This window comes from Pholis gunnellus, assembly GCF_910591455.1.
Source record: "Pholis gunnellus genome assembly, chromosome: 20".
NCBI classification, from domain to species: Eukaryota; Metazoa; Chordata; class Actinopteri; order Perciformes; family Pholidae; genus Pholis; species Pholis gunnellus.
In genome coordinates, this window is record NC_136547.1 from 841,868 (window position 1) to 856,561 (window position 14,694).

The window sequence follows — 14,694 nt, forward strand, 5'->3', positions numbered from 1 at the left end:
GGGGTGTAAGGCTCTAACACCATGTCCACACACTGATACTCATTCATTTGACTGTCCACCCACATAAAGCTGGCTTTTTTCATCAAAATTAAAGGAATAGCTCAACATTTTGAGAAATATAATGATTTGCTCCAATGATACCAGTGAAAGGAGGAGATCAACATGAATCTCTCTGTCTGTGTCTGTCCTTTAAGTACAGTGTATTTAGGCTAGCTTAGCAAAAGCTTAGCTCCTGAAGGCTCGTCGTCACAGTGAGGTTGACAGGTTTGGGAAACATTAAGCCTGTAAAAAAACAAAACTGTATCTGGTAACAAGCACTATAGGTAGAGATGCTGCACAGAAGTAATAGGTGGATGATACACTGGTGTTCATCAGAAAATAACAGCTAATGACTCTCCCTACAGCCACAAATTCTCAATTTGACATCTCTGTGTACAACATAAAGAGAATATTAATGACATGTTAATCAGTAAGCTTAAGAGGTGTTGGTATGAAGATGTAAGTTTGCTGGACCACAGCAGAGTGGGGACATTACATTACATTACATTACAGTCATTTAGCAGACGCTTTTATCCAAAGCGACTTACAAGAAGTGTGTTCAACATCGGTATTCAAGAGAACTACTAGTCACCAGAAGTCATAAGTGCATATCCTTTGCTAAACAAGTATCTAAGAGCATAAACCAGGGCAAACGTACAGTGCAGAAACAAACATACAATAAGTACAACGAGCAAACCCACAATACAATAAGTTCAACGAACTAATACGATTACAATAAGTGCAACAAACTAATACGAATAAAATAAGTGCTAAGTGGAAGGCTCAGGGTAGTACTTCTTGAAGAGGTGAGTTTTCAGCCTGCGCCGAAAGATGGGCAGCGACTCTGCTGTCCTGACGTCAGTGGGGAGTTCATTCCACCACTGTGGGGCCAGGACAGAGAAAAGCCGTAACCGGGTAGATCGGCCGCAGGGACCTCTGAGCGACGGGGGAACCAGTCGCCCTGATGCAGCAGAGCGAAGTGGTCGGGCGGGGGTGTAGGGCTTGACCATGGCCTGGAGATAGGAAGGAGCTGTACCTTTCACTGCCCTGTAGGCTAGCACTAGCGTCTTAAACTGGATGTGAGCTCTTACAGGTAGCCAGTGTAGAGAACGGAGAAGGGAAGTTGTGTGGGAGAACTTGGGGCGCTCGAACACCAGACGAGCTGCAGCTTTCTGGACAAGCTCCAGCGGTCTGATGGCCGACGCTGTGGCTCCAGCAAGTAGAGAGTTGCAGTAGTCCAGGCGGGAGATGACAAGAGTCTGGATGAGCACCTGCGCCGTCTCCTCAGTGAGGAAGGGGCGAATCCTCCTGATGTTGTAGAGCAGGAATCTACAGGAGCGTGTAACCGATGCGATATTTGCTGAGAACGACAGTTGGTCATCCAGGGTCACACCCAGGTTCCTCGCAGTCCGAGTTGGCCTCACCACGGTATCTTCCATGGTGATGGACAGGTCTCGGTGCGGGCAATCCTTTCCCGGGAGGAACAGTAGCTCGGTTTTGTCGAGGTTGAGCTTGAGGTGGTGTGTCGTCATCCACTTCGAGATGTCGGCCAAGCACGCAGCTATGCGTACCTCCACTTGAGTGTCACCAGGAGGAAATGACAAGACCAGTTGGGTGTCATCGGCATAACAATGGTAAGAAAAGTCATGTGAGCGAATAACAGAACCCAGAGATGTTGTGTAGAGCGAGAAGTGAAGGGGGCCCAGGACTGAACCTTGCGGAACCCCCGTAGTCAGCAAGCGTGGTTCCGACACGGTCCCCCTCCATGTCACCTGGTAGGATCGACCTGTCAGGTAGGATGCAAACAGGGAGAGTGCAGAGCCTGAGACGCCCATCCCCTTGAGGGTGGAGAGGAGGATCTGGTGGTTCACAGTGTCAAATGCTGCAGATAGGTCCAGGAGAATCAGGACAGAGGAGAGAGAGTTAGCTCTTGCGGTGTGAAGGGACTCCGTCACCGCAAGGAGGGCTGTCTCAATCGAGTGACCCACTTTGAACCCGGACTGGTGGGGGTCCAAGAGGCTGTTCTGATGGAGATAGGAAGACAGTTGGTTGAAGACAGCACGCTCAAGTGTTTTGGATAGAAAGGGTAGAAGAGAAACCGGTCTGAAGTTCTTGACGTCAGACGGGTCAAGTGATGGTTTCTTCAGAAGGGGAGTGACTCTGGCAGTCTTGAAAGCCGTGGGAAAGCATCCTGAATCGAGAGATGTGTTGATGAGGTGGGTGAGGAAAGGAAGGAGTTCAGTCGCAATAGACTGAAGAAGAGGGGAGGGGATCGGATCAAGAGAGCACGTGGTGAGGCGGTTTGATGTAACAAGTTTGAGGACCTCGTTAGGAGAGAGGGGTGCAAGATAAGCTAAGCTGGGGCATGGAGAGTGGGGGGAGACCGTTGGGGGAAGAGCTGGACAGGGTATAGAGGGAGAGGGTGGACAGGGGAGTGGAGAGAAGGAGGATCTGATATCGTTTACCTTCTTATCAAAGAAGTTGGCGAAATCATCAGGGCAGAGGGAGGAAGTAGGAGGAGGGGTTGGGGGTTGGAGGAGTGAAGAGAACGTTTCGAAGAGTTTTTTAGGATTGGAAGCAGAGGTTAGGATTTTAGAGCGGAAGAAAGCAGCTTTGGCAGTAAATAGAGAGGAAGAGAAAGTGGAAAGAAGAGATTGGAAGTTGAGAAGGTCCTCCGGCAGTTTGCCTTTTCTCCATTTACGCTCAGCCTCTCTTAGACTCCGTCTATCAGTACGCACTGAGTCCGACATCCACGGGGCAGGTGGAGTTGGCCATGCAGGCCTGGAGGTGAAGGGACAGAGGTTGTCCAATGAAGAGGAAAGGGTGCTAAGGAGGAGATTAGTAGCAGTATCAGGGGATAGGAGAGAGAAGGATGCAGGGTCAGGGAGAGCAGAGGTAACAGAAGAGGAAAGATCAGCCGGGGAGAGGGATCGAAGATGACTACGGGTAGAGACCATGTGGGTAGGTGGTGGACGTAAAGAGGGAGAGGAGAGGGAGAGGGAGTAGGCCATGAAGTAGTGGTCAGACAGCTGGAGAGGAGTGACAGACAGGTTGGCAGTAGAACAGTGTCTAGTGAAGATAAGATCCAGCTGGTTGCCGGCCTTGTGGGTAGGAGGAGAATGGGAGTGGTAAAGGTCAAAGGAGGAGAGGAAGGAAAGAAGAGGTTCTAGCTGATCAGTCTGGATGTTGAAGTCGCCGAGCAAGATGAGTGCGGAGCCATCGTCATGGAAGTGCGAGACTATTGTGTCAAGCTCCTCCAAGAACTCACCAAGAGGCCCTGTTGGGCGATACACAACAGCAATGTTGAGCTTGACTGGATAAGTGACAGTAACAGCATGAAATTCGAACGAGGACGGGGAGAACTCATGGAACCGAGACAGGAGAGTATTTCCATTTAGGGGAAATTAGCAGGCCAGTACCACCACCCCGCCTCGCAGCTCTGGGAGTGTGAGAAAAAGAGTACACATCCGACAGTGCTGCAGGTGTGGTAGTGTTTTCTGGTGTGATCCAGGTCTCAGTTAGAGCAAGAAAGTTAAGGGAGAGCAAGGAAGCATAGCCCGAGATGAACTCAGCTTTCGGCACTGCCGACTGGCAATTCCATAGTCCCCCCGCCACCAACTGCTCTCCATGAGCCGAGAGAGTAGGATAGATGAGGTTAGCGGGTTCACGGCACCTGGGAGTGACCCAATGTCTACGTGACCACCGAGCAGAGGAGCGAACAGAAATAGGGTGCAAACACATGGTAGAGAAATAGAAACTCCCCAAGTATACATATAAACATATAACATATAAACGCAAACGTCTGTAACCAAGTGAGTGATGAAGTTACATCATTGTTGGCTCTAGTTGGAGTTCATCCACTGGCTGTTGCTCCTTCTAAAATGAGAAGGCCATTCTGCTGGTTACGACTTTGCCACCACAAAAAAAAATGACTTAAGAAAACAAAAACTTCTGTGATCAATCACCTGATCCTCTTTCCTAATGCATACATGGCTGTCATGGGACTAAAAGACTATACACATAATATCTAGACAGATACAGTTTTGTAGCCTAAATTAAAATGATTGCATAGGTGCTGTTAGGCTGTGGGTGTGCTAACTTAGTTTGTTAAAAAGACAGCTATTACTGTCACTGGAAAACTAACTAAATTACCATATATTCAGTAATAGCGACCAGAGCCTTTACTTACGTCAACTGCAGAGGGTACCAGGCCTTTATTTGAAGCAGGTGTATGTTAGAGACAGGCTTTAATTTCTCACTCTCTGATAAATATACTTGGTCATATTTTAGTAGGATGTAATCCACTGAAGTAGTTCATTATTGAAGATAACATGATTATATTGTTGAACTCATTAAATTGAAGCAGCCCACATTTATTTGACTGAAAGCTCAATGTCAAGTGAGATTCTACTTCAGTGAACAAATATTACTGGGACCACTACTGAAAATTGCGGATGGACATTTAATATCCAGAAATTCCCATTATAGACACACCAACTATCTCTGTTTTTCGATATGGCACAATTTAGCACATTGATCATTGACGGCCATGTACTAGGTTACCACCTAGTCTTGTATAACTTTGGACAGAGCCATGATAGCTGGTTCCCCTGGGTCCAGTCTTTGTGTAAAACAAGACTAACTATCTCCTCTTCCGGTGTCCATTCCGTACTAAACACACAGACTTGAGATTAATATCCACCTTCTCATCTCACTCTTAGAAAGAAAGCCATTTGATGGACAGGAGGTTCAAAATGGATTCATTTATGAATATACTAGTCTCACATTTTAGTGTATGCAGTAAAATGTAACATTTTTTTCAAATCTGATAACTGCATGTCACTGAGAGCTGAGCAATGTGAAGAGGCAGTGTTTCTGTCTTCAATCACTTACCATGATGATCTCAATATAGCTTACACACTTGCACTGCTTTGGACAGGCTTTGGGCAAATATTACCTGAAAAATCAAATAAAAATGATGGAATACAGTTTATGTATTTCCACTAATGAATACATCCAAGGAAATGGAAACACAAATACACGTAAGTAATGGCAAATATCTCAAAACTGTACACACAACTTATACATAACCAAATTCTGTACACACTACCAGTTTACACATGTGAAATCAGCACACTACAAGCACACCCAGTCTGCACTGTCATAAATGCTGCTCACCTCCATGAGGGTCCATGCTCACATCTGTGGAGTTTTATGAATTGAACTTTTATTTTGGGAATACATACCACTGATGCTCAATATTCAGTATACTGACATCAGAAGGGTTTTAAGGTTTTATTACTATGTCTTGGGGTAATACAAATCTAGTTTTAGAACCTCAATATTTCAGTTTTTGCACTTTCAATGTAACACACAGCAAACCTGCAGGTATCCCTGTAAACACTATAGGGGCAAAGCAGCTGACCTTTTGCAGGTTGATCTGGCCATGCATAAAACAAAAAGTGAAAGACGATGATTGTGTTGAATTACATCATGAGCATCCTTTTTGTTGGCAGGTCCATGCTAATGTTGAGAATGCATGGAATGAGGAGGAGGTGTGGAGGGTGGAGATGTACGTTTCCTTTGGGATCATGAGTCTTGGGCTGCTGTCGCTCCTGGCCATCACCTCCATTCCCTCTGTCCACAGCACGCTCAACTGGAGGGAGTTCAGCTTCATACAGGTACAAACACTGACACTGAATTACTTAGATACCGAAGAATACTTCAAAAGTTCTAGGGTTATAACGGGAGTCTTTTTTTCTATGACTTCTAATAATGATATCCTCAGAAAATGTAATCTAAGAAGATGTGTACTATTATTAGTATTTGCTGTATGTATGTACCATCATGAGTCTTCCTGTCTTTGCTACAGTCCACACTGGGCTACATCGCTCTGCTCATCGCTACCTTCCACGGCCTGCTGTTTGGCTGGAAGCGAGCCTTTGAGGAGGAAGCTTACCGTTTCTACCTGCCCCCCAGCTTCGTGGTGGCCCTGGCCCTGCCAGTGTGTGTCATAATTGGGAAGGTGCTGATGCTGCTCCCCTGTGTGGCCCGCAAGCTTCACCAGATCCGCCGGGGCCTGGACAGCAGTCGCTACCGCTGCCAGCGCCTGGAGCCAGTGGGCTCGGCTGCCCACGTTTCACCTGAGAGAGTTACCATCATGTGATTTGCTCCTTTATTGGGATATTCACATATGCTGTCATAGTTAGCTGTTTTATTGAAGCAATGATTCTATTATTCTTACTTTTTAACTGTGAACAGTTTTTGTGAATTGTGTACTTAATAGCTGTTACTATTCATTATCACTACGGACCTTGTATGACTATTATGTTATGCTTGTCCATCTAAATTGTAAAATGGAATATTCTCCAGACATTACACTGAGACACTCAGTGTTCATCGTTACTTTAAAGGGGGACTCCACTAATTGCACTAGCTCAGTCTGTTAAAACAGTTGCACAATGTCTTCTGTGGCTCTGAATTTGTCAAGTCCGGGAACATAACCCTGATGATGTCATAGTGATGTCAAGGAGGATGGAGAACACAGACATATCGCAGGAAGCCTTTTAAAGATGTGGGTGTTTACAGGCAGGGGTGGTCTCATGAAAACACACCACAGATTGACATTACTGGAGGTGGTGGGCCCAGAGTCTTGACATCAGGGCTTCTTCTGCACATATTTATGGACTTTTTTTTTTCTAAATCCAATGGACGTTCAATACTAAATTGCTGTAGTACCCCTTTAATTATGTGCAGTATTTCTGTTGATAGGTTGGTACATTTCATAAAATACAAATAGCTTTTCAATAGGGTTTTTATTCTTACAGCTCACAACACAGAACACCGAATTGGCAAACGGCAAAGAAGAACTCATTTATTTATGAGGCAGTCACTAGTTCGTATTATCTGTGTCAGGTCTGTATTACTCTACCACTTACAGTGGCATGCTCTAATCAATCATATCCGTGTGACGTTGATTTAGATTCTTTCTTTTTGTTTTACACACAGGAGGTATTATTATAGTATATATTATTTATATAGTATATATTATTTCAGACTATATCATTCTTTCCCTGATGTTACACCCGGTCTAGGGAAACCTGAGCGCAGCATAACGATGGGTCTCCTTCTCTCCCCTACTCCCAATAATGGCCAGTGCTGCTGCCATACAGTCCATAATATTTATTTATTAAAACAGTTGTGGTAGCAATAAGCGTCAGGGTGAGCCTGGCCCAAAACAAACAAATCAATCTTCATTAATATACAAACTTACCTATTCCAAAAATAAACAAAAGAAAATACAGGCAGCTTACCTTCCACCCTAACAGAAAAAAACAGGAGAAAACAAAATGAACGAAAAGGGCTTCTCACCCCTACCACTACCCGGACTGCCTTAGGCTATATTCTATGATTGGTCAATCCGATCGGTAGGATAGCGACCCCCTCTGCAGTGCAGCACGGCCTGGTTGGGAGCTGGAGAGAAAAGAGAGCGCGAGCCGGCCTCCACAGGTTCCTTCTTATCTCAGGCCGAATCAGTCTCCAGTCCAATCACCTGCAAGTCAACAAAAAAACACAGACACAATGTACAGCTCCACCCTCAGGAGTGGGTGGAGCTAGTGATCCTCTAAGTCATAACACTTGCTTTACCATGCAGCAGTAATGTATCAATAACAGGAAAGTTCACTGTGACGGACCATCGATCTCAGGCATGTCAGATCTACTGTCCAAAAAGCAGTGGCTGCAATGCAGGAAGTATTTTGTGTTTACTAATCTTTATCTTGCCAATGAATTCACCAGGACTTAGATAGACCAGTGACCAACCCAGTCCCTTTACTCTGGATTTAACTCTGATCATGGAGTCATTTTCACACAGTGAATGAGCCACCACTAACGGAACACTTTTCTTTCACTGTGTTAGTTGAGGTAAAAGTAAAGACAACTATCTGCATAAAACAATCACTGAATCTCAAGTGTAGCAACACATTTGGCAGAAAAGCATCTAAATTATGGGAAAGAAAACTTTCATTGAATTGCCAGCAAGACACTGACATGATCAAACAATTTGTAGTCACAAGCCAGGGGTGCATTGGGTCTCTCATTATTAAAATAGAATTGATCTTTAATTAAACCACAACCAGCTCAGAGATTGGAGTAAAGTATAAGCCCCCTTCACTTAAATAGAATATTTCTACAGGCTGTCAAAAGTACAGCATTCATTGAAAAGTGAGAATCATACCATGATCAGTAGACTCACTTTGCTCTCCATGATTATTATATTGGTATCAGTATTATTATAAAGTGACAGTAAGATATGTTTGTAGTCTGGTTTTCTAACAAACAGCAGAATGTTAGTTGTCCAGAATAGTAATGATTGGTGTTTCCAGTAACTATTCACAGTACAATTATTTCATGTCTGCAGTGATTGTAAGTGATGACTAACTTGTATTCAACCACTGCTGCTCATGAGAACAAGAGGAATATTTCAAGTTTATAGCATTTCAATATGCTATGAACTTACTGAGGATAAAGATGTGGCTTTTTTTTTATCAAAACAATATCTAAAGTAGACTTAGCCATGCCCATTATACAACCAAATGAGGAATCTGGTTTCTTTTTCATTCCTAGTGCTGGTTGACTTTTCCTTGCCGTCTCCATGCAGCGCTTCAAGGCACTGTACCCTATACAACTGTCTGTCACATATGTAGCACATTAAGTCTGCAGGTAACCTGTAATCTGTTGTCCACTCATTTGATTGTGTGTGTGTGTGTCTATTGAAGATATTTTGTGAAGCAGTTGTAAGAAAGATAAAGGAAAGGTTGATTTGATATTTGAAGGGTAGTGCAGCATCTTGCTCGCATAACGTTCATGCTGAGTCTAGCAATTGACTGTAATATTTGTTCAATTAAATGACTATTTCTTCCCCTACCCATACATCCTGTCTCCAATGTGGACCTGAGCCACTACGTTTACAACTTCTAACAGTCAGTCTTCAGAATGGTCCTAAACGTTGATATATATATATATATATATATATATATATGAGGAACTTTGATTAAAGTCTGAGTTAAATTTTGACTACACACATGTCTACCCATAATTCCCTCCCCTGAGCACAGCCAATAGCAGGCCTCCGGAAGGAGCCGTGTCATGGCTGCATCACAGCAGTCAACAAATTCATAGTCCTTTTTATCAGCTTGCAGCCACACATTAACATTCATAAAAGTTCGGACAGGTCTCTGTCTTTAGTCTGTGACCAGCAGGTGGCTGTTTCAACACTAAGAGGACTACACTTTTGAACAAATAAGATTTAGCAAATATCTGATGCCAAGCGGATATAAAAGACGAGTATGGATTTAAAATATTCACATGTACACTACCGTTCAAAAGTTTGGGGTCACTTAGAAATGTCCTTATTTCTCAAAGAAAAGCACTGTTTCTTTCAATGAAGATAACATTAAATTAATCAGAAATACACTCTATACATTGTTAATGTGGTTAATGACTATTCTAGGTGGAAACGTCTGGTTTTTAATGAAATATCTACATAGGAGTATCTGGAGCATCACATTTGTGGGTTCGATTCTACTCTCAACATGGCCAGAAAAAGAGAACTTTCATGTGAAACTCGCCAGTCTATTCTTGTTGTTAGAAATGAAGCTATTCCATGCGAGAAATTGCGAAGAAACTGAAAATTGACACGAAATTGTCTGGGTGACCCCAAACTTTTGAACGGTAGTGTACATTTGATATAAACGCGTTCATTCTAAAGTTTTTGTATATTTTTATTGTCCAGGATGTAAAACAATAATTAAGCTTCTTCTAAATATAGAAACTTACTGGTACACTTTCTATTGAAATGTTAAACTTTTAGGTTGACCTAACAATTAAAAACATGTATGACCACCGTGCCTGTTTCATAAGCTGAGTTGTGTGGATAAGTGAAGAGAAACCTGAGGCAGGTCTTTTTACGGTCCACCGTCTAGGTAAAACAGGGCTCTGTGGTGTTCTCTGCAAAGCTGATCCAAATAGCTGTTAAAGGACTTTGGGGAACAGTGTTCATGTGACATTTACTTCAAGTCATCGGGATGTAAGGAAGGTAGAGCCCATCTAAAAGACGTCTTATGTTCCTCACATGCCTGTGATGTTTCCCCAGTTTGAGAGCAGCGCTGGTTAAACAATCTCTAAAATGAATGGGTGTAAATGGGTTGGTCTTTCTGTACATGTGAGCCCTCAGACAAACCATTGACCTGTAAGCATGATGTGAGGAAGAGCTGAGAAGCACAATACATAGTATAAAAATAATTTTAATGAAACCTATCACACTTAAATCTCACAATACAATCTCATCATGGCAACTAAAACTCAGTTCACGACACATTGATTGCATATTTTAAGAAAACTTGCTAAAACAAACTCACAGTAACTTAGTGGATTGTTTGAGTTGTCAAACAATCCACTCTAAAAAAAAGTTCAATGCTGTAAAAGAAAATACTTTTCTACAGGATAACGCCACAAGGGACCCAACAACAGGAGAAAGAGGGTTCTACTCTTTCTACGACAATGAAGTGTTATGCAGTGCAGGACTAAATTCACTTTAAAACGTTGGTTCGTATTTAGAGGGACCAGTAATATGCAGTGTTCTGACTAATTGTAGCCTTGACTTTAACCAACAGTGAATTTACAATGTAGTTTTAAAAAGTTGATTTTCTCTCATCAAGTCAAGAACTTCTGCCATGAAGTTGAAATAAGGACACAAGTATCTAGACCAACTCCTTGAGTCAAAGTTGGTTTGCTTTAAACTAAGGAGTGATCTGCCTTTTTTCAAGACACCAATAGTAAATCTGCATTCGAAAGAAGTCAGATTACACCAGCCTGTTAACCGGTAGATTGGCATTACAAGTGCTTTCTCGTGGTTTTAACAACGTGCCCAGCTGAAACACTACTTCCTAAAATGGTAGTCTAGTTATTATTTCGTAAGGCACATTCTAATTTCGCTGATAAACGAGAGCACTACATGGTTCGCTTTTCTAAAGCTTCGTGGGCATCAAGGAGACCAGGGGAAATGGGCAGTCCACTGCTTCGTCCTGTAAAGTTGACACTGCAGAGCAGAGCCTTGCAAAATCGTTCTAAAACATGTCCATGTAATGATACCCACAGCTGTCAGCACATCTGTGCACCAGTTAGAAAACTCAGTCACACCTGGGAGCGCAGCTGCTCCAGGTGAGGCAGCAGCTCCTCGGCACTGGGTCTGCAGCAGCCCTCTGCGCTCCAGCACCGGCTCAGCACAGTCCTACACAGCTGCCCCTTTTCCGACTGAAACACCGGATGGTCCTGAACAGATGGACGCAGGCTGTGCGCCACAACCGCGTAGAGCACGTGCTCCCTGTCACCGGTGTATGGCTGCTCTCTGGTGATCAGCTGCCACAAGGTGATCCCGAAAGAAAAGATATCCGCTTTAGGAGTCAGCCCCTCGCCCTTCAGCAGTTCCGGAGCTCTGTGAGTGTACGTGCCGCCAACGTGGCTCAGATGGGGGCTGATGGCGCTCACTTCACATCCATTTTCCAGTTTGAGAGAACAGCCGAAATCTGCAATTTTGCAGACGTCTCCACTGGACACCAATACGTTGGCTGGTTTTATGTCCAGATGCACAACGCTGTGGGAGTGAAGGAACCGTAAGCCGCGTACAATGTCTGTGGAGTACCGGAGCCACCTGTCCTCCCCCAGCGGCTCTGCACACCCGTAAATGACCTGCTGCAGATTTATGTTCCCCACAAACTCCATCAGTATTGTTCCAATGCTGCTTTCGTCTCCAAAATCCGACGGTACGCAGGTGGTCGCCGCGATGACGCGCACGACGTTTCGGTGGCGCAGGTGTGCTGCGTTCAGCTCGGCCCAGAAGCTCTGCCGGGACGCCAGCTTGTTCTTTGTGCACTTCTTGACTCTCTTCAGCGCGACGGTGTCCCCGAGGTACTCTGCCTTATAGACGGAGCCGAACCCTCCGGAGCCCACAGGCTGCAGGGATCGCAGTTCCTTCCAGTGTATCACAGTGGACCAGAGCCGGCTGGCAACTCTGCCGTTGAGTCTCTGAACGGGGACTTGTAAGGTGGTACCGAGGGAATACTTGGTTAGCGGACTGCTGCAGGTCCCGATGTCCAGGCTGGGGAGGATATCTTTGGGCAGCAGGCGGGTCACGGGGATCGGAGAGGGCATCGTGCTGGGTGGAGGCTGGTTGTGTGCGCAGCTTGAAGTCTGCTGCTGACTGATGAGCAGCTGTGTCGTCTCAAAGCTTTTCAGCACTGACACACACACAAAAACCTGCCAGCCAGTCACACCGCCACTTAGTGTTTAGGAGTATGTAATGCGTTCTGTTTGGGTTCAACGGGTTCACCCAGATGGTTCAACTCAGTTTACGCTCTCTGTAGTGGGGGAGGGCGGGGTAAAATGACACACTTTTTGCATCCTGTGGTATTAAAGCACAATAATATTTATTTGTGTCAAAAAGTAACTACTGCATGTGCGCATGCCATGGGCTACCTAATTAGCAGCTGGACAGCTGGGCACTTCTGTGCAGTGTCCAGTTTTAGAAGCGCAGCTAACAAATGTGACTCAGTGGATTCAGCATGAGGCTTGGGGGAGGGAGCTCCACCGAGGAGCCCGTTACACAGCTCAGAGCTTGAGTTTGTCCTTTTCAGTGTTTTCACTAAGACCTTTCCAGCATGCAGGAACAGATGATCACATTCTAAACACCACTTCAGTGTAAGATGGAGATTATAACACAAGATAGCTCATAATGGGCTGCGTCATCGATCAGTCTGTTCATGGAAACCTGTGTTAATTCTTTTGTTCTGTTCCCTTACGATCATGTTGACCTCGTCTGATCCATAGAACAATATAGACATGTGAGATCCTTTGCAGTGTCTCTGTCCAGAATTGATTAATGAGAGTAAAGTGAGAGAAGCATGACTGTTAAGGCAACAGACCACAGTGAGAGCAGGAAAGAGAATTAGTTGGCCTTCAGCATAAAATACAGCCTGGCTCAGTTGAAATTTGATGCATGGACAACTAGAGCTTTGTACACATTACTTATCAGACTTGTGACCTTTCATGTTGGGATAGCTCCCAGCCCTCTGTAAATGTGAACAGTGGAATAGAGAATAGATAGAAATGGGTTTGTTTGACATTACCAAAGGATTAAATAAACTAATTACTTCAATGTCTGAGAACAGCAGCGTAAGATAACTACCAAATCTAATCCCGTTTTAACTACAACATATTTGAGCTGCATCATTTTCACACTTCCACAGCACCATACATCTGGCATAAATGTATACAGTATGTGCCAAATAAGATACAATTGAAACAGAAACATTGGTCTTGAACTTTGAAAAATACAACAATGTATTCAAACTAAAAAGAAGTGAAGGAAACGTTTTTGGGGTTGAATATAACTTTGATTCATTTCTGATTATATTATTTTATTAGAATATTTATTTATTTTATTTTCATATTTTAGGTCTTATATTTCTCAGTTACAGATTTTATATTTTCTGATTCAGATCATATTTTTGTACAATTTAAAATCCTATTTTTTCGGTTTCAAATCTTTTTTTCAGTTTCAGACTTTTGGCCTTGATCTGGCCTGGGGGGCGTGGCATCAACTGAGAGGGACGTGGAATTATAAAGAAGGCTGAGGACCTTCCTGAGTCTCTTCAAAGTTCTTAAGGTACTTGTTGACTATCGGTCTTGTGCCGTTATTTAGCCTTAGATGGAGTTTACCACTCACTTTGGGCTGCATTCCCAAACAACCCGACTACAAGAAGACGACGGGGGCCTTACACCGTCCACGGGCTGAGCCTCGATCAGAAGGACTCAGACCCCCATGGCGACACTGGGCAAGTGGTCTTCCATACACCAATTCAATTCAATTCAATTTATTTTGTATAGCCCAAAATCACAAATCACAAATTCTCCTCAGAGGGCTTTACAATGTATACACTCCCCCAAAAAACCATTTAACAGGGAGAAAAAAGACAGAAACTTTATGGAGAGCAACAGAGGAGGGATCCCTCTATCAGGATGGACTGAAGTGTGATAGATGTCATGTGTACAGAATGAACAACATAACAGAGTTATGCATATGATAGAAATCATTCATAAAATGAGAGTAGTAAGCATAATAATGATGGAAAAATTACAACTAATAATAATAACAGCAGCACTGAATATAGTAGAAGAATGATAACAAAAGCAGTAATGTATCGGTAATAATAACAGCAATGTGACTAATAATAAAAATGATAGTAGCAGTGGGTGTCAGGCAAGACCACGGCAGGAGGCAGGACCAGGGTCCAGATATAACCACGATCCATGGAAACCTGTGAGGCGAGAAAGCACAAAAACTCTGGGGAAGAAGCAAAGTTAGTAATGTGCATTAATGAGGTGTTAATTCATACAGAATGAGAGAGAGAAGAGGAGAGAGGAGCTCAGTGTATCCTAGGAAGTCCCCCGGCAGTCTAGGCCTAAAGCAGCTTATCTAGGGGCTGGGCCAAGGCAAACCCGAGGCAGCCCTAACTACAAACCTGAGCCAGCCCTAACTACAAACCTGAGCCCGCCCTAACTATAAACCTGAGCCAGCCCTAACTACAAACCTGAGCC

General features: G+C 43.9%; 2 protein-coding genes across 2 annotated transcripts in view; one reads left to right on the forward strand and one right to left on the reverse strand.

Annotated features, from left to right (window-relative positions):
• The window catches only part of steap2 (STEAP family member 2, metalloreductase), a gene marked incomplete at both ends in the record, with an annotated part of 29,773 nt that extends 23,568 nt beyond the window's left edge, over positions 1-6,205 (forward strand). Inside the window, 2 exons of the mRNA XM_079181397.1 lie at positions 5,556-5,720; positions 5,912-6,205. Coding sequence (XP_079037523.1) covers positions 5,556-5,720; positions 5,912-6,205 — 459 coding nt within the window. The remainder of the gene's footprint in view (positions 1-5,555; positions 5,721-5,911) is intronic.
• A 4,316-nt stretch (positions 6,206-10,521) lies between these two features.
• mos (v-mos Moloney murine sarcoma viral oncogene homolog) lies at positions 10,522-12,287 on the reverse strand. Its single transcript, XM_079181821.1, has one exon. The coding sequence runs from the start codon at positions 12,247-12,249 to the stop codon at positions 11,233-11,235; it is 1,017 nt and encodes a 338-aa protein (XP_079037947.1). The 5' UTR covers positions 12,250-12,287; the 3' UTR covers positions 10,522-11,232.
• Positions 12,288-14,694: the final 2,407 nt, after the last annotated feature.